A 24,103-nucleotide genomic window follows, 5' to 3' on the forward strand; every position below is an offset into this window, starting at 1 on the left:
AGTGGCAGGGCCCGTGGCTTGTTGACCAGTGGCTAGCATATTAGGGTGCCAACAGATAGTTGCTGAATGAATGTCTGTGTCATTCTTCTCCTACCAGGGCGCTCCTTACCCGGGCTTGAAATCTATCCATTTCATATTTCCACGCCTCTCGGCATCCCAGCTACATGGTGAGCTCTTTCAGGGACCAGTTCTAACCCCCTTCCCCATCTCCACCATCTGGCAGGATGCATTGTGGACCCCTCCCCCCCTGCCCACCAACACTGTTATTAAAGGATAAGAAATGTGTTTCTATAAAACTAAGAGCAGTTAACTTGAAACTTGTTTCAGCATCCAATTTGACTTCCTCTTTTAGAATCATTTTTGGGAAGTACAACAAAGTTCCTCTTCACATTTCCCTACCAAAGTGGCCTTTGGAAAGTTTGGGGTACCCCGGGCACCCCAGGGCGTTCTCTCATCCTGACGGTGATGCGGGAGCTCCTTCCACCCCATCCAGTACCATGTTTTTGTGACAGGAATTTACTGAATGATTAATGCTTCTCTCCCTCGTCCATCACTCCCAGGAGCCTACAAACATGCTGTTATTTCTCTTGTCTTAAAAACAAGGACTTAATTACACTGCTTTGTCCCTCTTCCAAGTGGCCAGATCTCTCCTTAGAGCTTTACACCATCATTGAAGGCACGGTTTCCTCCTCTCTGTCCCAACCCCATGTGGGGTGACCGCCACCCTTCTGATGCTGCCTCTTGCCATGGCCTCAAAGCAGCTTTCAATTCTGAGCCATGATTGCAGGTCGGGTGTGAGAGCCCCCTCTCCCTCTTCATGGCCTCATCAGATGCTCTGCTGCCTCAGATCTCCCAGCCCCTGGGCAGGAAGGGAGCTGAGAACACTGCACACGGTGCCCTTTCCCTTTTCTCCCGGCCTCTGGATGAAAGCTGGTGGGCATATAAACATGTCAGGCACACCTGAAGCTGCAGTGGCGCGCAGAGCATCATTCTCTTTTCTTTTTTGGTCATGGTAAGCTTTGCCAGACCATCTGACCTCAAGGTTTGGCTCTCCCATATTCCTGTAGCACTAAAGGCAGTTCCCTCCTATTGTTACGGTGCTTCTCCGCAGGGAATAGAGGATCCTTTAGGCCAGACAGTGCCTGCCCCACGCCCCGGCCCCCAGCCCTCATGACAGGCTGACCTAGGGGGGTGGATGCAGAAGTGTCTTCCATCTTTACAAAAAAATCCCTGGACCCCAGAACTCTCCCCCTTTACAGTCAGACATCTCTAAAGAATTGCCCACAGTCCCCTCTCTCTTTTTTTTAACTTCATATTTAGTGAACCTTCCACCCTCACTTGAGTTCAAATCTATTCGTACAGCTTCTTAGCTGTGTGACCTTGGGCTCATGAATTTCTCTGAACCTCAATGTTTTCATACATAAAATGGACATAAAAATAGCTACCTGTCCCATGGGATAGTTTTGGAGATGAAATAGGTTGTGGTAAAGCCCTTAGAAAACAGTCTGTCACATAGGAAACAGAACCAGCACGTTACTTAATTCTCTGAGAATTGTACTTGTATTTTAATCTTCATTTTGGGGATTTTACAGAAAGACAATCACATCAACTTCAGCTAATGGTAACCCTCTTTCCTCTCCAATGTACACTATTCTTCTTTTCTTGTTGAGCAATTCTCTACAAGTCAAATGACCACATTAGACGGCACTGATTTGAGTGTATGATACTGGCTTTTGGCTTGAGGTAGACAGTGATAAGAAAGCTTCCTTCTTGTTCTGCATTATTGGTTTTTTTTTAAAAATGCATGGGCACACATAAATTTGCACTGCACGCCTTTGCTGCATCACTTGTGATGACTGCATAGCTCTCATCAACCTGGGGGTGTGAGTCTCATCACTACGCTCCCCAGTGATGACCGATCATTAAAATCACTGGTGAAAGGCGACTTGAAGAGGCTGCGTGGGTCCTTTCAGACAACGCCGCCGGCTGGGCCTCGCACCTCACTGTTACGGTGGGCAGTGTCCTCGTCCGGCCGGCAGAGTCTGAGAAGCCGTGTCCTCTTGCCTCCCCGCAGGCCTGGCGCAGGCGCTGGTTCGTGCTGCGGCGGGGCCGCCTGAGCGGCGACCGCGACGTCCTGGAGTACTACCGAAGCCAGCGCGCCCGCAAGCCCATCCGCACCATCGACCTCAGCGAGTGCGCCGTCTGGAAGCACGCGGGCCCGGGCTTCGTTCGTAAGGAATTCCAGAACCATTTCGTGTTCATTGTCAAGACTGCATCTCGCACGTTCTATCTGGTGGCCAAGACCGAGGAAGAAATGCAGGTGTGGGTGCACAGCATCAGTCAGGTCTGCAACCTCGGCCACCTGGATGACAGCGCAGGTAAGAGCGGACAGGGGGCTCCCGAGGCTAAGGGCGGGCGGGGGCCGCTGCGCTTGTGCCAAGGAGCTCCGGAAAGGACCCGGCGGCCGAGCCACGAGCCACGTGCGCTGCCCCCGGAGCGTGACGGGCCACTTCGGTGGCTTCAAAGCCTGACCTTGGCTTTGCTCTCGTGAGCTACAGGGAGCGCATGCAGTGAAAGCAAAACGTGGGTGGGGACGTCCTGTACAGCTCTGATTTTCCCCATGCTGCTGCTGCCGGTTTTTCTAGAAATATCAAATATCGCTGTCTTTAAAAGATTCTAGGAACTCCAGCTTTTCTGTTGCCTACCGGGTTGTTCAGTACTAGAAGGTAGAAAGAACTAAGCTACTTGTCTTGGGCAGGTAACGTTTCCTCTTATCTCCAAGTGGCTCAAGGTCTCTGCAACGGAAATGAGCTCTAAGTTTGCTGTGAGCCATTTCTGGGCAGTGGAAGCAAATGACCCATGAGGCTCTTTTTCTCTCACCCTTGCTCTCTCTCTTTTATACACACACGTGCACACACACACACACACATACTGCCCTTTCTATAATGTACTGGGTATAAAGCTCTTGGGCTTACAGTGAACTCTCCTTCATGGATTTTGTTCTTGAGGCCCTGGCACCATGCCCTGATCTTCAAACTATGAGACTTCGAGTCTGCTTTCTTTTAGTCTCTTAGTCTAGCCCGCAGAACCTTACCCCTAAATCCCATGGTCTACAGTTGCTTCAGCATTTCCATCCTTACTGGTGCTTATCGTCTTCCACTGAAATACCCACATTCTAACGCTAGGTGGCGCCGAAGAGTCAGAGTTGCATCTCTCTTTAGACAGACGTGAGGGTGTGTGCGCTTCCTGCCAGCAAAGTCCTTTTCTTTTCATGAGCCAGGGAAGCTTACTGAGTGAAGCTACTCAGTCACGCCGCTGCTCACTCTTCACCCCAGTCCATACATTCTGCCCACACCAGATACATATTTTTGTGTCATGTTATGTGTCTCCTCTGTTTGTTTCCTCATCTGGGAGTTATGCTAAAATATAGATACATAACATGTGTCCCGATATCCTAAGGGGAACAGAAACAAGTAAGGCACCAGGCATAAAACAGAAAGCTCTGGCCTGAAGTTGGAGGAAGCCGGAACCCCCCATGACCTCTTTTGTTCCCTGTAGCCCCCCTCAGTTTTGACGAGGATGTAGGGGCTAACTGGTCATCTGAGAACCAAGCCTGTATTAGCTCGTCTCATCCCCAGACGGATTCTGTGGCATATGTAGCATGAACATAAGCACTTTACAGATAAGGAAGCTTGGAGCAAGCGGGCAACTTGCCCAAGGTCAGGACAGCTATATACTAGAGCCTGGACTTGAACCCAGGCAGTTCTGGACGACTCTGACTCAGGAATCCTGCATTCCTGCCAACTTGGTTCAAAAGGGAAATAGAAGCAGGCCTTTCATTGGGAGTTTATGAATGTGGGCTTTCCAGCCATCACAACTCTTTCTTTCTTTCATTCCTTTTCTTAGACATCACTAACAGTCAATCATTAACGCTGTGAGGGCAGAGTTAGAAGGGTTCCAGGCACACAGTAGGTGGAAGAGTAGGTATCTATATAGACAGAAGTAGACATATATCTACATATGCAAATGCTTATGTAAGTCTATGTACATGTATTTGTTATGCATAAATGTGTGCGTATATATATATAAAATGTAAGTATATTTGTTGAGTGAATAAACAGTGATGCAGAGCTGTGGCCGAGGGCCATGAAGAGGCTGTGTGAAGACTATCTAACTGCAGATTTTTAGGCCAAGAGTCCTTGGGTTTTTTGCTCTTAATTGATTCAGCACTTCACTCTTGGAACATTGGCCTTCTTCCCCAGACATTGTTTATAGCTTGGGGAAACGGTCTCCATCAGTACAAACACCAGCTGTGATTTGCATCTTCTCTTCGGCCTCTCAGATGCCATTTGAGAAACTGTGTTCTAGCCATTCTTAAACATTCAGCTGGGAAATGATTTCTCCTGCAGATTGTGTGGAGAGTGGCTCTCGCGCGCCTTCCTGCGTGCAGCCCTCTGCCGCCAGCTCCCTTTGCACCGCCCCTGCTGTCAGCTCCCTGCCAAGAGATGACCCAAGCGCTAGTACTGTAGCCACTGAGGAAACCGGAAGTGAGTCAGAGTTTCTCTTCCTTCCTGATTATCTGATTCTATCCAACTGCGAGACGGGAAGACTGCACCACGCCAGGTACGCCTCCAGCCGTTTAGCTGTAGCATCTTCTAGTGGGTGTATGTGCACTCCCCTCTCTTCCTGCTGCCGTCAGGGCAGGGACAGATCCCTATCAACCACTACCAAGGCCGAAGCTTGTGGCACACCAAGCAGAATGACTCATGCATTTCAGCGCTGTGGCTTTCCTTTCCAACCTTGCATTTTCATACGTACCTTACACTTAGAGGATGAAAAAAATCAACGAGCCATTTTTTTCCCCTGCATCAAGGGGTTGGTGTCACTGAGTGTGGTAGAGGCGACATTAGAGGCATGGGTGGGTGGGTGCCGAGGGTGTAGCAGTATCAACTACCGCTGCCGGGGACTCGCTGCCTCTCAGTCAAATGTATGTGCTTTTCTTCCATCAGTCTCCCCACCAGATGTGACAGCTGGTCAAACTCGGAGCGCTCACTGGAACAGGGGTCCTTCGACGACGTTTTTGTGGACGGCCCGCAGCCGCTGCCCTCCGGGAACCTGGCCTGCCCCTCACGCCCTGGGAGCAGTTCTCAAGAGGCCCCTTCCACGAGGCCCCCGGCTGCCCTGATCTGCACGAGACATGTCAATGGCCCGTCCAGGGACCACTTTTCTTTACCGGTGCTGGAAACTTCCTTAAACTCCACCGTCCAGGTAGATCAAAACCAAGCTTCCTTGCCCTACGGGGTAAAAGAACTAGATGTTATGTCCAACACGCCACCTCCCCGCCCCCCCAAGCCAAGCCATCTCTCTGAACGGCGCCATGAGGAGCAGCTCCTGTGCGGTGGGCCCGGTAGCATCAAGAAGCCGGAAGGCACTGTGGTACCGAGAAGAATCTCTCTCTCTGGTTTAGATAACATGAGAACCTGGAAAGGTAAGTGTCAGATGCTAAGCTTCGGTACCGAGAGAAGCCTGGCTTCTCTTTCCTCCTTGTGTCCACATGAGGACGTTGTCCAGCGTCCTTTGCTCAGGCCAGTCCAGTGTCCCGGCAGGGTCAGGCTCTGGGTGGAAGCGCACACCCCGAGCAGCAGCCCTCACTCCCAGGCTCCCCACCCGCCCCACCGGGAGAGGCATGCGTGGGTCCCTGTAGATGCTGAAAGAAGTCAGACCCCTGGTCCCCTAGCCATGCCCTTGCCCACACGAGACCACGCTCCTGGTGTCTGTTTGGAGCCACTCCGGGACCCACTTGGTACAGAAGGCGGTGTCTTTTGCCAAAGCTGGGCCCAGTTCCATCCGTTTCCTTTCACATGCAGACTGAGCACTGAGGTGGGAGGCCATACCTCTTGTCTCTAGTTTTCGACAATCCGATCAGCCTCATCCATCATCCCACCTGACACGTTCTTTCCAAATTCTACCCGGCTGAAGTGATGTGGCCTTTTGCCGAGCTATCGCCATCGAGGTAATGCTAACCTAGCCCTATCAGCTTGGTCCCTGTTTGGCCTTTTTCTGGAACTCTGTTGCTTCTCACAGGTTGCCTTGCATGCGCACTCTCTCTCTCTCCCTCCCTCTCTCTCCCTCTCTCCCCTCTCCTCTTCTCTATCTCCATCCAAACGTTGGATTCTTTCACACGAAGGTAAACAAAGGCTAAAACTCATTGAAATGGAGGTTTTGACCATGAAACAAAGACCAAAACAACAGTGCTGGATGGAAGCCAAATGGCTCTGGTAAGGCAGAGGGGAACGTCCCATGGACTGCTGTGCCCTCCACATGGAGCTCCCCCAGGAACCGATGTCTGTACGTGGCGGCAGAGTGGGGTCAGGTTCGCTATCATCCTCGTGGGGCTCCAGTGACCTGGCAGCCGTGATTGTTCCCGAGGCCCTCCAGCCCCCCTCTGCCATCGGTGAAGTGCCCGTGGCGGGGAGTCTGCATCTCAGCTCTGCTGTCTCCCATCGGGCCCCCGCCCCAGCCTGCACCACTGCCACTCTCTTTTTTGGGGGGGGAGGGGCTACTAAATTATTTTATTGGAAGGAATAGTAGAAATGAAAGAACTTAAGTGGGTGTTTTGGTACAACTTATAGAAAAGGTAAAGGTAACCACGACATTCATGCCCCGCCTGGGCGACCAGGGAAGTCACCCGCCGAGGCTGGCTCGTCACCGTGTTCCAAGGTGTGCTTGTCAGAGAGACACAAGCTGGTGTCGTGGTCACCCAGTTCGTTGATGGATCTCACCTCTCATTCAGGTGATGAGTCTCAGTGAAATGACACAAGCTGGGGGTCGTGTTGTCAGTCGTCACTTTTTTCCAAGTGCAACACATTCTGTTGCATTCAGCTGCTTGCTCTCCAAGTCGTCATGGTTTAATTTCTTGATTTCATGACGATTTGGGGATTCAGCCACCTTGTTGGTTCTGCCCAAACAGTGTCGAACAGGAAGAATTTCTGGAAACGATTAAACAATACAGAAATACATACTATCTCTTCTTTTTAAAGCATAAATGAAATCTGAATATATTTACTGTAATACAACTCGTTATCCTGAGATCACACCACCACCATTCTTGCCTGCCTCTAATCTGTTTTCCACACGCAGTCAAGTGGTATCTTACAAAATGTAAATCAGGTAGTCAGTTCCTTGCTAAAAACCAATCTAGGGCTTCCCTGGTGGCGCAGTGGTTGAGAGTCCGCCTGCCGATGCAGGGGACGCGGGTGCGTGCCCCGGTCCGGGAAGATCCCACATGCCGCGGAGCGGCTGGGCCCATGAGCCATGGCCGCTGGGCCTGCGCGTCCGGAGCCTGTGCTCCGCAACGGGAGAGGCCACAACGGTGGGAGGCCTGTGTACCGCAAAAAAAAAAAAAAAAAAAACGAAAAACAATCTAACGACTTCTCTTTGCACTTGGGATAAAATCTAAATTTCTTAGCATAGCGTGCAAGGCCCACTGGGATCTATCATGCCTACATCCCTTATCCTTCTTTTATTTTTCTTCCGGTTTTATTGAGATGTAATTGATGTACAGCACTGTATGAGTTTAAGGAATACAGAATGATCTGACTTACATACGTCATGAAATGATGACCACAGTGTTTTGTGAGCATCTGTCATCTCATGTAGATACAACATTAAACAAATAGAAAAAAAATTTCCTTCTGATGAGAACTCTTAGGAGTTACTCTTTCTGTGGTACGCGGGCCCCTCACTGTTGTGGCCTCTCCCGTTGCGGAGCACAGGCTCCGGACGTGCAGGCTCAGTAGTTGTGGCTCACGGGCCCAGCCGCTCCGCGGCACATGGGATCTTCCGGAACCGGGGCACGAACCCGCGTCCCCTGCATCGGCAGGCGGACTCTCAACCGCTGCGCCACCAGGGAAGCCCAGGAGTTACTCTTGTTAACAGCTTTCATATATGACACACAGCACTGTTATTTATATTTATCTTGTCCTGCATTCCATCCCTAGTACTTATTTTTCTTAGAACTGGAGGTTTGTACTTTTTGACCACCTTCAGACCTTCATCCAATTCCCCCTCCCCCAATGCCATACTCTCAACTAGGAGTGAAAGCGCAGAGTCCTAACCACTGAACCACCAGGGAATTCCCCTTCTTATTTTCTTTCTGTCTGTGATTTATATGGTTTTTAGTGAAGTCTTGCACATCTCATTAATGTATTCCATGCATTTGTTATTTTTACGTGATTGCGAATGGTATTTTACTTTAAATAATTTCTTTGCTGTTGCATGCAAATAAATTAGCTTTATATTTTGATTTTGTATCTACCTTTTCTAAACTATATATTTATTTGCATTTTCTTTGTATACAAACATATCACATGCAAATACTAATAACCTTGTGTTTTCTTTTATAACATATCTTTCATTTTCTTTTTCTTACGTCAGTGCTTGGGCTAGGAAGGCCAGGACATCTTTGAATAGTAGTATTAATTACAGGTATCCTTGCCTTATTCCCAATCTCACATGGAAAGCTTCCAGTGTTTCACCATTCTAATGTGGTTTGCAGCAGACTTTTGTAGACACCATTCATTAGATTAAGGACATTCTCTGATATTCCTACTTTGCCAAATGTTATTTTTAAAAATCATGAAAGGGTATTGAATTTATTGAAACATTTTATGATCATGTGATTTTTTTTCCCTTTATCCTGTTAATGTGAAGAACTTCACTGGCCAATTATTTTTTGCAGTATAGTTGGTTTACAATAGTATATTAGTTTCAGGTGTATAGCATAGTGATTCAGTATTTTTACAGATTATACTCCATTAAAAGTTATTACAGGGAATTCCCTGGCAGCCCAGTGGTTAGGATTCAGTGCTCTCACTGCCGGGGCCCGGGTTCAGTCCCCGGTTGGGGAACTTGAGATCCTGCAATCTGCGTAGCATGGCCAAACAAAAAAAAAATTATTCCAAAGTAATGGCTATAATTCCCTGTGCTGTACAATATATCCTTGTTGCTTATCTATTTTATACATAGTAGTTTGTACCTCTTAATCCCCTACCTTATCTTGCCCCTCCCCCTTTCCCTCTCCCCACTGGTAAACACTAGTTTGTTCTCTATATCTGTGAGTCTGCTTCCGTTTGGCTATAATACATTTATTTGTTTTATTTTTTAGATTCCACATACAAATGATATCATACAGTATTTGTCTTTCTCTGTCTGACTTACTTATTTCACTAAGCATAATGGTAGAATTTCATTCATTTTTATGGCTGAGTAATATTCCATTGTATATATGTGCCACATCTTCTTTATCCATTCCTCTGTTGATGGACACTTAGGCTGCTTCCATGTCTTGGCTATTTTAAATACTGCTGCTATGAACATTGGGGTGTATGTGTCTTTTCGAATTAGAGTTTTCATTTTTTCCTGATATTTGCCCAGCAGTGGGATTGCTGGATCATATGGTAGCTCTAGTTTTAGTTTTCTGAGGAACCTTCATGCTATTTTCCATAGTGACTACACCAATTTACATTTCCACCAACAGTGTACAAGGGTTCCCTTCTATCCGCATCCTCACCAGCCTTTGTTATTTGTTGCCTTTTTTTTTTTTTTGCGGTACGCAGGCCTCTCACTGTTGTGGCCTCCTCCGTTGCGGAGCACAGGCTCCGGACACGCAGGCTCAGCGGCCATGGCTCACGGGCCCAGCCGCTCTGCGGCATGTGGGATCTTCCCACACCGGGGCACGAACCCGTGTCCCCTGCATCGGCAGGCGAACTCTCAACCACTGCGCCACCAGGGAAGCCCTTGTTGCCTTTTGATGATAGCCATTCTGACAGGTATGACGTGATACCTCATTGCGGTTTTCTAATAATTAGAAATTTGGAGCATCTTTTCACGTGCCTGTTGGCTATCTGTATGTTTTCTTTGGAAAAATGTCTATTCCCTTCTTTTGCCCATTCTTAAATCAGGTTGTTTGTTTTTTTGACATTGAGTTTTATGAGCTGTTTATATATTTTGAATATTAAACCCTTGTTGGTCATATCATGTGCAAATATTTTCTCTCATTCTGCAGGTTGCTTTTTGTTTTGTTGGTGGTTTCCTTTGCTGTGCAAAAGCTTTTTAAGTTTAATTAGGTCCTGTTTGTTTATTTTGCCTTTATTTCTTTTCCTTAGAAGTTAGATCCAAAAAATATTGCTATGATTTATGGCAAAGAGTGTTCTATGTTCTCTTCTAGGAGTTTTATGGTTTCAGGTCTTGCAGTTAGGTCTTTAATCCGTTTTGAGTTTATTTTTGTATATGGTGTGAGGAAATGTTCTACTCTCACTGTTTTACATGTAGCTGTCCAGCTTTCCCAGCACCACTTATTGAAGAGACTGTCTTTTCTCCACTGTATAGTCTTGCCTCCTTTGTTGTAGATTCATTGACCATAGGTGTGTGGGTTTATTTCTGGGCTCTCTATTCTGTTGCATTGATCTATGTGTCTGTTTTTGTGGCAGTATCATGCTGTTTTGATTACTGTAGCTTTATAGTATTGTGTTAAGTCTGGGAGGGTTATGCCTCCTGCTTTGTTCTTTTCCCTCCGATCACTTTGGCATTTCAGGGTCTTTCATAGTTTCATTCAGGGTCAAGATCCATATGAATTTTGGGATTATTTGTTCCAGTTCTGTGAAAAATATGGGTATTTTGCTAGGGATTGCATTGAATCTGTAGATTGCTTTGGGTCGTATGGACACTTTAACAGTATTAATTTGTCCAATCCAAGAGCGCAAGATGTCTTTTCATTAGTTTGTATCACCTTCAGTTTCCCTCATCAGTGTTGCATAGCTTTCAGAGTATAGGTCTTTCACCTCCTTGGTTAAGTTTATTCTTTTTGATGCGATTTTAAACAGGACCATTTTCTTGCTTTCTCTTTCTGATAGTTCATTATTAGTGTATAGAAATATGACAGATTTCTGTATATTAATCTTGTATGCTGCAACTTTGCTGAATTCATTTATCAGTTCTAATAGATTTTGTGGAGACTTTAGGGTTTTCTATATAAAGTATCATGTCATCAGCAAATACTGACTGTTTTACTTCTTCCTTTCCAATTTGGTTGCTTTCTATTTCTATTTCTTGTCTGACTGCTGTGGCTGCGACTTCCAATACTATGTTAAATAGAAGTGGCAAGAGTGGGCATCCTTGTCTTGTTCCTGAATTTAGAGGAAAGGTTTTCAGCTTTTCACTGTTAAGTATACTGTTAGCTGTGGGTTTGTCATAAATTCCCTTTATTGTGTTGAGATACGTTCCCTCTATACCCACCTTGAAGAGAGTTTTTTATCATGAATGGATGTTGAATTTTATCAAATGATTTTTCTGCATCTATTGAGATGATCATGTGATTTTTATCCTTCCTTTTGTTAATGTGGTGTATCACATTGATTGATTTGCGAAAATTGAACCATCCTTGTGTTTCCGGAATAAATCCAACTTGATTCTTTGATGCTATATGATCCTTTTTATATATTGTTGGATTTAGTTTGCTAATATTTATTAAGGATTTTTGCATCTATATTCATCAAAGATATTGACCTGTAATTTTCTTTTTCTGTAGTGTCTTTGTTTGGTTTTGGTATCAAGGTAATGGTGGCCTTGTAGAATGAATTTGGGAGTGTTCCGTCCTCTTCAATTATTTGGAACAGTTTGAGAAGGATAAGTATTAGTTCTTCTTTATATGTTCGTTAGAATTCCCCCGTGAAGCCATTTGGCCTTGGGGTTTTATTTTCTGGGAGTTTTTTTTTTTTAAATACAAATTCATTTTCACTACTAGTGATTGGTCTGTTCAAATTGTGTGTTTCTTCTTGTTTCAGTCTTGGCAGGTTGTATATTTCTAGAAATTTGTCCATTTCTTCTAGGTTTTCCAATTCTTTGGCATGTAACTATTTGTACTATTCTTTTATGATTTTTTTAATCTCTGTGGTATCAGTTGTTATTTCTCTTGTTTCATTTATTTTGTTAATTTGGGCCCTCTCTCTTTACTTCTTGGTGAGCCTGGCTAAAGGTTTATGAATTTTGTTTATCTTTTCAAAAGAGCAGCTTTTGGTTTCATTGATCTTTTCTATTGCTTTTTTATCTCTATTTTATTTATTTCCTCTCTGATCTTTATTATTTCCTTTCTTCTGCTGACTTTGGCCTTTGTTTGTTCTTCTTTTTCTAATTCTTTTAGGTGGTAGGTTAGGTTGTTTATTTGAGATTTTTCTTGTTTCTTGAGGAAGGCCTGTATTGCTGTAAACTTCCCTCTTTGAACTGCTTTTGCTGCATTCCATAGATTTTGGAGTATTGTGTTTCCATTTTAACTTGTCTCGAGTTATTTTCTGATTTCCTCTTTGACTTCTTCATTGACCCATTGATCCTTATTAGCATACTGGTTAGTCTCCACACATTTGTGCTTTTCCTATTTTTCTTTCTGTAATTGATTTCTAGTTTCATACTGTTGTTGGAAAAATACTTGATATCATTTCTATCCTCTTAAATTTGTTGAGACTTGTTCTGTGGCCTAGCATGTGATTTATCCTGGAGAACATTCCATGTGCACTTGAAAAAAAATGTGTATTCTGCTGTTTTGGGATGGAATGTCCTGTAGATATCTATTAAGTCCAACCAGTCTGTTGTGTCATTTAAGACCACTGTTGCCTTACTGAGTTTCTGTCTGGATGATCTGTCCATTGATGTCAGTGGGATGTAAAAATCCCCTACTATTATTGTGTTACTGTCAATTTCTTCCTTTATGTCTGTTAGTATTTGCTTTATATATTTAGGGGCTCCTGTATTGGGTGCATATTTGTTAATGAGTGTAATATCCTCTTTTTTTATCGATCCCTTTATCATTATATAGTGTCCTTCTTTGTCTTTTGTTATAGCTTTTGTTTCAAAGTCTGTTTTGTCTGATAGAAGTATTGCTACTCACACTTTTTTTGTTATTTCTGTTGGCATGAAATATTTTTTTCCATCCCTTCACATTCAGTCTTTGTGTGTCTTTAGCCCTGAAGTGAGTCTCTTGTAGGTAGCATATTGAAGAATCTTGTTTTTAATCTAATCAGCCCGCCTATGTCTTTTGATTGGAGCATTTAGCCCATTGACTTTTAAAGTAATTATTGATAGATATGTATTTATTTCCATTTTATTGCTTGTTTTCTGGTTGTTTTTGTAGGTCTTCTCTGTTCATTTCTTCTTCTTTTTGTGTCTTCCCTTGTGGTTTGGTGATTTTCTTTAGTGTTATGTTTGTGTTCCTTTCTTTTTAGTCTTTGTGTATCTATTGTAGGTTTTTCATTTGTGGTTATCATTGGGTTCATATATGTTGACCTATAACTGTATCTACTTGTTTTTTTTTTTTTGTTTTGTTTTTTTTTGCGGTACGCGGGCCCCTCACTGTTGTGGCCTCTCCCGTTGCGGAGCACAGGCTCCGGATGTGCAGGCTCAGCGGCCATGGCTCACGGGCCCAGCCGCTCTGTGGCATGTGGGATCTTCCCGGACCGGGGCCCGAACCCACGTCCCCTGCATCGGCAGGCAGACTCTCAACCACTGCGCCACCAGGGAAGCCCTATCTACTTGTTTTAAACTGATAGTCATTCAAGTTCAAACAAATTCTAGAAGATCTACATTTTTTACTCCCTTCCCCCACATTTTGCGTTTTTGATGTCATATTTTACATCTTCATGTCTATACCTTAACTCTTTATTGTAGTTATAGTTGATTTTATAATTTTTTGTATTGTAATATTTGTACTGGCTTATTTAAGTGGTTGATCCTCAGTCATTACTATATATTTGCCTTTCCTAGTGGGATTTCCTTTTTCCTATAGATTTTTCCTTCTTTTCTGCTTAGAGAAGACCTTTTAACATTTCTTTTAGGGTAGGTTTAGTATTGATGAACTCTTTTAGTTTTTGCTTGTCTGAGAAGCTCTTTATCTCTCCTTCGATTCTAAATGATGATCTTGCTGGGTAGATTATCCTAGGTTGCAGGTTTTTCCCTTTTAGGACTTTGAATCAATCACTCCACTCTCTTCTGGCCTGCAAGGTTTCTGCAGAGAAATCAGCTGATAGCCTTATGGGGATTTCCTTGTAAATGACTATTTTTCTCTTGCTGCTTTTAGAATTCTCTCTTTATCTTTTGCCATTTTAATTATGATATGTCTTGGTGTGAGTCTGTTTGGGTTCATTTTGTTTGGAACCCTCTGTGCCTCCTGTACCTGGATATCTGTTTCCTTCTTTAGGTTTGGGAAGTTTTCAGCCATATGTTCTGCAAATACATTTTCAATGCTTTTCTCTCTCTTTTCTCCTGGAACCCCAATGAAATGAATTGTTGGTGTGCTTTTGATAGTACCTAGAGGAATGGAGTTTTTTATATGCTTTGATCCAAATCAAATTAGATCCCTTTGGCAAAGAAGCTTCTGGTCTTCACGACTTGCCTTGCCCTGGTAGAACTACTTCTGAGTGAGCTGGTGAGGGGTATGGGAGCACCCCAAGCTAAAGTGCCACAGATTCTCAGTGTTCTTACCAGATGTCCACTAGTTGTTTTTTTTCCTCCAATAAATCCTTCCCAATATAATATACAACAATTTTGTTGTAAGCTTTTGGTAAATTTTCAGAGTCCCCAATTAGTTGTGCTTGACGTTTTAAAAATAGTTTTGTACACTTGTATCATTGTTTTTTGGAGAATGGCTTTTCTGAGCTCCTCATTCAGCCATTCCAATAATACCACCTTCCTCTGTTTGCTAATATTTTTTGCGGGGTGAAGTAGAAAAGAATAGCTTTATTGCTTTGCCAGGCAAAGGGGGCCGCAGCAGGTGAATGCCCTTAAAACTGTGTGTCCCAACTTGGAGAGGGTAGTGAGAAGTTTTACAGTAATGGTTCAAAGAGGGTGTGACGTTTGCTAATATTTTATTTAGGATTTTTGCATTGTTAATCATAAGTGATATTAGTCTGTACTTTTCTGATATATTTTATGTTTATCAGGTTTAGCTACCAAGTTATACTTGCTTCATAAAAAGAATTAGAAATATTCCTTGATTTTCTAAACTCTTGACCAAATTTGTGAAGCATTGGGACTGTCTGGTCTTTGAAGTTTTGGTAAAATTGTCTGTTGAAACCGTCTGATCTTCATAACTTTGTCTATTTTATTCTTTGGAAATTTTTTGTGTCAATTTTGCTGTGGTGTATTTTTTGGAAAATTATCCATTTCATCTAGATTTTGAAATTTATTTGTGTAAAGGCATGCAGAATTGTCTCTTTTTAAAAAAATTTCCTCTGTTTCAATGCTAATTTTTTCCTTGTCAATTCTTATTTTGCATATTTGTGCCCTCCTCTTTTATTGATTAGATTGGCTGGTTGGTTGCCTTTAGGTTATATTTTTTCCCCAGGAAACCAAGATTTTGATTTTTTAAAATTAATTCCAGGGCTTCCCTGGTAGCGCAGTTGTTGGGAGTCCGCCTGCCGATGCAGGGGACGCGGGTTCGTGCCCCGGTCCGGGAGGATCCCACGTGCCACGGAGTGGCTGGGCCCGTGAGCCATGGCCGCTGAGCCTGCGCGTCCGGAGCCTGTGCTCCGCAACGGGAGAGGCCACAGCAGTGAGAGGCCTGCGTACTGCAAAAAAAAAAAAAATTAATTAATTGCACTATTTCTCTGTACTCTATTATTTTTTGCTTTTATCTTTATTTTATAATTTCTTTTCATTTGCTCTGTCGTCCTTTTTTAGCTTTGGGTATTTAATTCATCTGTTTCATTCTGTCATTTTTATTGATATAATGTTTTAATAGATTTTACATTCTGGGTAGAATTGACCATTTATTTATTCCAGGTACTTGATGGGCCCTTTCAATATTAGATTCAAGTGTTACTTTATTTGTGGACCTTTTCTTGGATTATGATTTCAATATTTTGTAAAATTAATTTTTATTGGAGAATAGTTCTGTACAATGTTGTGTTAATTTCTACTGTACAGCAAAATGAATCAGCCGTGTACATATACATATGCCCCCTCCCTTTTGGACTCCCTTCCCGTTCACGTCACCACAGTGCATTGAGTAGGTTACCCTGTGCTATACGGTAGGTTCTCATTAGTTATCTATTTTACACATAACATCAATAGTGTATATATGTCAATCCCAGTCTCCCAGTTCATCCCACACCCCCCTTCCCCCTTGGTGTCTATACGTTTCTTCTCTACATGTGTGTCTGTATTTCTGCTTTGCAAATGGGATAATCTATACCATTTTTCTAGTTTCCACTTATATGGGTTAATATGTGATATTTGTTTTTCTCTTTCTGACTTACTTCACTCTGTGTGTGACACTGTCTAGGTCCATCCATGTCTCTACAAATGGCCCAATTTCATTCCTTTTTATGGCTGAGTAATATTCCATTGTATCTATGTACCACATCTTCTTTATCCATTACTCTGTCGATGGGCATTTAGGTTGCTTCCATGTCCTGGCTATTGTAAATAGTGCTGCAATGAACATTGGGGTGTATGTATCTTTTTGAGTTGTTTTTCTCTGGGTATGCGCCCAGATGTGGGATTGCTGAGTCACATGGCAGCTCTATTTTTAGGTTTTTAAGTAACATTCATACTGTTTTCCATAGTGGCTGTATCAATTTACACTCCCACCAACTGTGCATAAGGGTTCCCTTTTCTCCACACCCTCTCCAGCATTTGTTATTTGTAGACTTTTTAATGATGGCCATTCTGACCGGTGTGAGGTGATACCTCATTGTAGTTTTGATTTGCATTTCTCTAATAATTAGTGATGTTGAGCATCTTTTCATGTTTGTTGGCCATCTGTATGTCTTATTTGGAGAAATGTCTATTTAGGTCTTCCACCCACTTTTGGATTGGTTTGTTTTTTTTGATATTGAGCTGCATGAGCTGCTTGTAAAATTTGGAGATTAATCCTTTGTCAGTTGCTTCATTTGCAAATATTTTTTCCCATTCTGAGGGTTGTCTTTTTGTCTTGTTTATGGTTTCCTTTGCTGTGCAAAAGCTTTGAAGTTTCATTAGGTCCCATTTGTTTATTTTTGTTTCTATTTCCATTTCTCTAGGAGGTGGGTCAAAAGGGATCTCGCTGTGATGTATGTCAGAGAGTGTTCTGCCTAGGTTTTCCTCTGAGAGTTTGATAGTGTCTGGTCTTAATTCCATCGATCTCCATCACATCATTCTGAGCTGGGAGTTATTCTCTTGCTTTAAGATGATGTTGACTCTGCAGTTTATTTCTCAGAGGCAGCCTGGCTTTTCCACATGTCCAAGTTCTAGGGAGACACTTTGCTGCGGTGCCCACGTGCTGAGGGCCCTTTTTGGCGGTGTTCCCCGTCACCGGCCGCCGTCTCCTCCCGTGGGCTCTCGCAGTTCGGGGCCCCTGCCTTTCCTCCTCCTCCACTTGCTCTCTCTCAGCATGAGCCAGTGCTCATCTTCCTACGCTTTGAATATTGAGAGTCTCTAGGATTTTATATTTAACCTTTTCTCAACATCTACAACCTAGATCATGTCCTCTCCTCTGAGGTTTTGACTGCCATCTCTGAGCAGGTCTCATTTGCATCTAGGCCCATATATCTTGCTACCTTCTGGACATCTCCTATTTCAGTTCAACAGCTATTCTAAATGTTTACGTCACACTGTTTATGTCACATCCGTCTCACAAATGTCTGATCCTGGACTCATCCAGCTCTCCTCTCTCTCCGGATCTGTACCTGAGGCGCTGACTCTTGCTTCAGAAATTCATGGTCACCGATTCGCACTGCTGCTCATCACAAGGGCTATTTCACGCCTGCTGCCCTCTCCTCAGACCTCCAGCTCTGCCTCTACCATCTCTAAGTGCAGAAAATTCATGTAACAAATGCAACGAGCATTTGTTAATTACTGGCTCTGACTCTCCCCAGTTCACAGAGAGAACTGAAGCCATCATACAGCAACCTCTTCAAAATCTGGTCCGCTTTCCATCTGTTGGGGGAAGGTGTTCTGACTGCCCAGCTAGACTCAATAGCAAGTCTCTCCCCCTCCCTGGAGCTGCACACAGGGCCCTGAGGTGCGCAGGTACTAGGAGCCTAGCGTCAATTGATGTTGTCCGCGTTTTTCACCACCTTGCTTGTTTCTTGCAGGTGATGTAGAAGGCCAATCTTTAAGACACCGAGATAAGCGGCTAAGTTTAAATTTGGTAAGTTTGGTACTTGAGTTTCTTTAAGCCTCAATTTTTACCAGAAAAATAGCCTGACCTATTTACGTTCCCATGATGTCTTTTAAGACAGCACTGTGAATCTCTGAGGACCCCTCCAGTCTCCCATTAAGGCTTAAACTTGTCTGGGAGCTACTGGACTTTGTGTGCTCTGAGGACCCTGCCAGTTCTAATGGTCCAGATGCTTCCCCAAACTTGGGGCACCTGCTGAAGTCATCACATGATGCTTAAAGCGTTTGCATAAATTCATTAACCTCTGTCTTCTGGCATGAGATCTAGGCGAGTCACCACCTACCTCACACGCTAAGTCCAGAGGCAGAGCTTGAGTTAGAGGCTTGTCTGACTTTCCTAAGCAAGTTCAAAGTCATTCTTGGAAAATCTGCAACTGAAATGCCATGTGCAGCCGAGGCTGCCCACTGGAAGCAGTTTCCATGGCTGTTCTGTGCTTTCCCTTGCAGCCGTGCAGGTTCTTCCCGATGTCCCCTCCAGCTTCCGCCAGCACTGAGGACAGCTACGTGCCCATGAGCCCCCAGGCCGCCGCCTCTGCTCTCGGACCCCACTGCAGCCCTGACGACTACATCCCAATGAGCTCAGGAAGCATCTCCAGCCCATTGCCCAAGCTCCCGGCGGACCTGGAGCCTCCCCCCGTGAACAGAGATCTCAAGCCTCAGAGGAAACGTAAGTTACTTCCCCAGGCCTGCTGCGTGGGACTGGGGAGCAAGGCCTGGTGGCCGTGTGGCAAAGCTTCCCTCCTGACCGTCTCTGGGAAGGGGACACTAGAGAAACCAGCCCAGAGGCCTGGGAAGCACAAGGGCAGGGAGAAATGGCTGGGATTGAGTGGGGAGGACCCTAAGGATGAAAGGAGCCAAGTTCACTCCAGAGGACTCATCTTTGGCTGCTTCCCTAACAAAGGCGTCCACCTTGTGTAAGGCAGCCAAGAATGGCCTTTGACACTGATTCCTCATGCACACCTGGTCGCATGCCACGTCGCTCAGTGCCCTGCTAGCGCCCGGCAGAAGAGGTGTGTGGGGCGGGGGCACATAGAGGTGAGCGGCCGGAACAGGCAGGGAGGAGGGCGAAGAGGGGACGAGCAAAAGCAGGTCAGGGTAACTTGCCAACTTCCTTTTTCGCTCGTCGTCACCTGCCCAGTAGGGCTGGGCGATTCCATGGTACCGTGACCATGACCCCTGACACTCCATTGGCTCCGTCGCCGGCTCTGCTGCTTCAGGTGGCCCCGCCCAGAGCTGGAACTAAGTCGTCTGCTTATGCCTGGTCCTCTCCAGGCTCCCCCTCTTCAATTCGAGTCAAATCACATTTCTGGGAGAGGCACAGATGAGCGAGCAAGCAGGGAGAAAGATATGTCCAAACCACCTGGAAGAAAAAGTCGAGTCATTCAATAGGTACTAAATAGGGGAACAGACCCTGTCTCGTGAGCTTTAGAGGAAGTAGCCATTCAGGCTGGCCAGAAACCATTTCACAGGGACCTGTAACTTTGAGGTAGATACTGTTGTTTCGCTCAGTGACTTTTCTGTAGCAACGCCGTGCAACAGAACTTTCTGTAACGAGGAAAATGTGGCTGTTGAACAAGTGAAACATGGCCAGTGCAACTGAGGAACTGAAGTTTTTAATTTTATTTAATTTTAATGCATTTAAATTTCAATAGCCACATGTGGCTAGTGGCCACCACGTTGGATGTTAGAGCTCTAAAAGACCTAGTGATGGAGGCGCAGAGATTTTGGTTGGACGTGTGGTTGTGGATTAATTGGGACGCCTGGGCCAGGAGGGGCTGGTTCTTACACGTGTGGCTCCGGGGTTGGACCCTGCGGCCCAAGCAGGAGAGGCAGGGGGTGTAGCCAGGAGGCGTCTGGTCAGTGAAGCCGAGACCAGGGTGCATCACAGCCAGGAGAGACCTTCTCCCCGGGGACCACGCGACGCATATGTCCTTTCCAGCTCAGCACCTGGCAGGTCTGAGGCTCCTGGGCAACTGATTGAGCAGCACGAAAGTCACTGGCAATATGGAGCGGAGCTAAACACTCTCCACCTGTGTGGCCTAGTGGAGGAAAGAGCTAGAAAACCAAGCTGGTCAAGGCAGCAACAGAGGAATACGCTCACGACCAACTCAGCAAGTCGGGCAGCTGAGGGGGAATGGGATGCCAAGGCTACTGCAGTGAACAAGCCAGAAAACCCTGTGCTCCCAGAGCGCGGTCCGTCTAGAGCCAAATCAGATCATCACAGCTGAATGTATCGTCACGAAGTGGGCGAGTGCTGTGAAGGGTAAGCACAGGAACTCATGACAGCCCATGAGCTGGGCCTTATCTTGCCTGGAGGTCAAAGAAGGCCTTCCTCCTAAGCAGGACCTGTTGAGCTGAGATCCGAAGATGACTCTAACTAAGGCAGAGCGATGGGGAAGAAAGGTACAGTTTCAGTTTGGGACACCTAGAACCATGCCTGACAGTGAGTTCTCGATAAGTGTGTAGCGACTGGGTGTAAGCCCAGCTGATCGTGTAGCCACTGGCTCGGTGCTTGTCCCCTCTACCCCCCGTGAGGCAGGGAAGAGTAGGACAGCAAACAGCACGCTCACCGTCAGCACTGCTTGTAAGGAAATGTGGATCTGATGGAATGTCATAGTTCGTGGCCTTGAACCCCTGAGAACTCACCATGTTGGCTGTCATGTGTTACCTTGTAGCACGGTCGCCTCCCCTGGACCTGAAAAGCCTCTCCACCATCCGGGAACACACGTCTCTCACCAGGACCCGCACTGTGCCTTGGTGAGTCTGATTGCTCATAGGGGCCTCATCCGGTGCACTCCCAGCGTTACTCAGGCCTCGGTGGTTAAAGGAAGTCGAAGCCCACTCGATCTAGCTTAAGTCGAACGAGGGATGGGATTTATTATCCCGAGCTGGAAGTGTTTTGTAGGTCACAGAGGAAGGACCATAAGTCAATCTCCCAGGACCATGGAATCGGGAACAAGAGTGCTGCTGGGAACCTGTCTCTCACGTCTGCTTCTCTGTTGCACAATCCTCACGGCCTGAGATGGCTGTCCCTTAGATCCTTACTTACATGCTACAACCCTAGTACCAACAGAGAAAGGTTCTTTTTCAATCCCAATTCACGTGGGCTCAGGAGACAAACCCCAAAACGTATCTGCACTCTTTCATCTCACCGTGTAGCGATTTCAGAGTCCTGAGCCTGGCCTGGGAGTTTCTTAGTTCACCCTCTATGCTGCAGGACACAACGGCTCTGTAAAGCAGAGTTCTGCAGTGAACTACATTCCCAGACAGAACTGCAGAGCCTTGGATGAAAGTGGATTCCTATCAAAGGAATGACCACACTTCCTTACTTTTCCTGGTTACTTTGAATGGAAACAAGAGAGCCTCAAAGGAGCGTTTTTGTTTTGTTTTGTTTTTCTCTAAATGATATGATGCCTTGGTCTCTTTCTAGAAAGCTCATGAGCTGTGTCACATGGAGGGCCTGGAAAAAAAATAGCCTTTGAGAATTGGGAACCCTTTTCCCCATAGCAGGACGGCAGCTGCGGGGTAGTCTCTCTCCTGGTTCAGGAATTGCTTTGGCCAGAAGGAAGTTGCATGGGGAAGCGGGGGCGAGGGCCAAAAGCCCAGAGGGGCCATGTCAGTTCTTGGCTGGCTTTCAGAGCAGCTGTAAGACATTGCCTTGACCTCACCTATATTTCTGTTCTTAGCAATCGAACCAGCTTTCTCTCTCCAGAAAGAAATGGTATTAATCCTGCAAGATTTTTTGCCAATTCTGTTTCCAGAGAAGAGGAACAAAGCTACATGCAAATGGTAATCCTGTATTTTTCACACTCTTCTTATTCTTCACCCCAATCTATATTATCAGTTCACTGTAAAGGAAACATAGCATTCAGAAAGTCCTGTGCAATCTTAAAACAATTACTTGACTGTAATACCAGCTTACAATGTTTTCCAGACTGGGAACAAGTTGTTATGAAGTCGGTTTTCTTTCCTGCAATATTCAGCTCCTCGTACCACTTTGAGGCCACAGTTTTAAGTGTACCCAGGGCTGCAACGTGTAATGGGAAAATGGAAATGCTAGCAACTCTTTTCACCATGGCTGGGATATTGTGTTTGACTCCAGTAGGTTTGTAGCTTCCTGGATGTCCAGAGTCTAAGCTGTGAAAACTCACACATTGGATGTCCCCTTCCACCACACCACTGGGTAGCCCTGCCCTGACTGCCTCTGAACCTTTACCAAAGATGAGTCACTTAGAGTCCCGTTGGGAGGGTGGCCCAGTGTCCCGGGTCATGGATGGGTCTAGTCTCTGGAGACTCCTGGTAGAGTCTTTCTGTGGCCCAGAGTGCACAGAGACCCGACATCTCGATCCTCTGATGAACGATTTATGGCTCAATCTGTCCTCCTGCCCTCTGTTGTCCCTTCCATTCTCTCTACTTTGGATTCTGTTGAGAATGGATTACTGAAGAGAAAGGGGGTCTTTTAGCACCTCTGGCAATTATCAGGCCCTTTCGCCAGAACTTTAAAATGTAGGGAACTCTAGAGAGAATCTCTGTTTAAACTATGAAATTTTGAAAAAGAGATCTTAGAAGGACAGTGTTCAAGGCACTGAGACTATATACTTTTGAGAAGAGAACTCGGCCCTCCTATACGTGACAATAACAGGCATTTAAAATTCTCAAAACAGTCATCTCCAGTGAAGCAGCAATTAAATGCTTCGTTTTGCCTTTCTATTTGACAGATTGTTCTGTGAGTACCCACGTGCAGGTGGAAGGTGACTCATATCCAGTCTGCTGTGGTATTCCCAATATTTTGCACACTTAGTAATGGCCCTTGGGAAACCTCTAGAAGAAAACACTCTTATAAAAGATACTGCCCAGCTGTGCTTTGTCTCCAGAGAACAGAGAAGGGAAGTGAATCTATAGCCTCATAGAAGCAAGTGCAGAATCATTCCAGACACTAGCAGTTATTTCTGATCTTTGAGGTTGTGAGAAAGACCACTGTTTCATTAACAGCATAATTCAGGATTGGTCTCTTGCCTGTATATAATCATTGATTAATGACTGTCTCTGTACATTGCTAGGCAATATGACACAGTAGATTAAGAGCCCAGAAAACTGGCTGAAGGAAGGTAGCTCTGAGGGAACCACCCCATAAATGAATTTAAAGCCTATCCCATCTCATTCAATTGTGTGTTTTAAATTCAGTAATATGATATTTTCAAATGACTTTGATTTACATTATTTCACTTGTTCCACAAAACAACCCATTTGGTAGACAGAACTAATATAATTCAGTTTCAATTTTGCACATAATCATATGCATAATTTTTTTCTCTTTGAGGACAAGTTCTTATCTGAATGTAAAAATTTAAGCTAGGGGCTGAAATACAAGTTTTCTTTTATTAAAGTCACCTATCCTTCTTTAGCTACTTTATTTTTTAATGAAATATAGTTGATGTTCAACATTTTGTTCATCTCAGGTGTACTACGTAATGACTGACATGTGCATACATTGAATGAAATGGTCACCGTGATAAGTCTAGTAAGCATTTGTCCCTCTGTGACTTACTACAATGTTATTGATCCTGTTCCTTACACTGTAGAGTACATTCCCATGGGTTATATAATGGAGGTGTGTGCCTCCAAATCCCCTTCACTTATTCCGCCCACTCCTCACCCCCTCCCCTATGGCAACCACCCATTTGTTCTCTGTATCTGTGAGTCTGTTTTCATTTTTTGTTTTTGTTTTTGGCTGTGTTGGGTCTTCATTGCTGCATGCGGGCTTTCTCTAGTTGCGGCGAGCGGGAGCTACTCTTCGTTGTGGTGTGCGGGCTTCTCATTGCGGTGGCTTCTCATGTTGTGGAGCACGGGCTCTAGGTGCATGGGCTTCAGTAGTTGTGGCTCGTGGGCTCAGTAG

At 45.0% G+C, this 24,103-nt stretch overlaps 1 protein-coding gene across 5 annotated transcripts in view; it reads left to right on the forward strand.

The window, feature by feature from the left end:
• GAB3 (GRB2 associated binding protein 3) overlaps positions 1-24,103 on the forward strand; it is a 61,413-nt gene that overhangs the window by 25,569 nt on the left and 11,741 nt on the right. For 3 of the 5 annotated variants that reach the window (XM_033849645.2, XM_073799579.1, XM_033849646.2), the window contains 7 exons: positions 2,075-2,378; positions 4,410-4,623; positions 5,010-5,488; positions 18,123-18,178; positions 18,655-18,874; positions 20,883-20,964; positions 21,894-21,996. In XM_033849645.2, coding sequence (XP_033705536.1) covers positions 2,075-2,378; positions 4,410-4,623; positions 5,010-5,488; positions 18,123-18,178; positions 18,655-18,874; positions 20,883-20,964; positions 21,894-21,996 — 1,458 coding nt within the window. The remainder of the gene's footprint in view (positions 1-2,074; positions 2,379-4,409; positions 4,624-5,009; positions 5,489-18,122; positions 18,179-18,654; positions 18,875-20,882; positions 20,965-21,893; positions 21,997-24,103) is intronic. The other 2 variants (XR_012329387.1, XM_073799580.1) reach the window with 2 other exon arrangements.

Source organism: Tursiops truncatus, chromosome X (assembly GCF_011762595.2).
Source record: "Tursiops truncatus isolate mTurTru1 chromosome X, mTurTru1.mat.Y, whole genome shotgun sequence".
Taxonomy (NCBI): Eukaryota; Metazoa; Chordata; class Mammalia; order Artiodactyla; family Delphinidae; genus Tursiops; species Tursiops truncatus.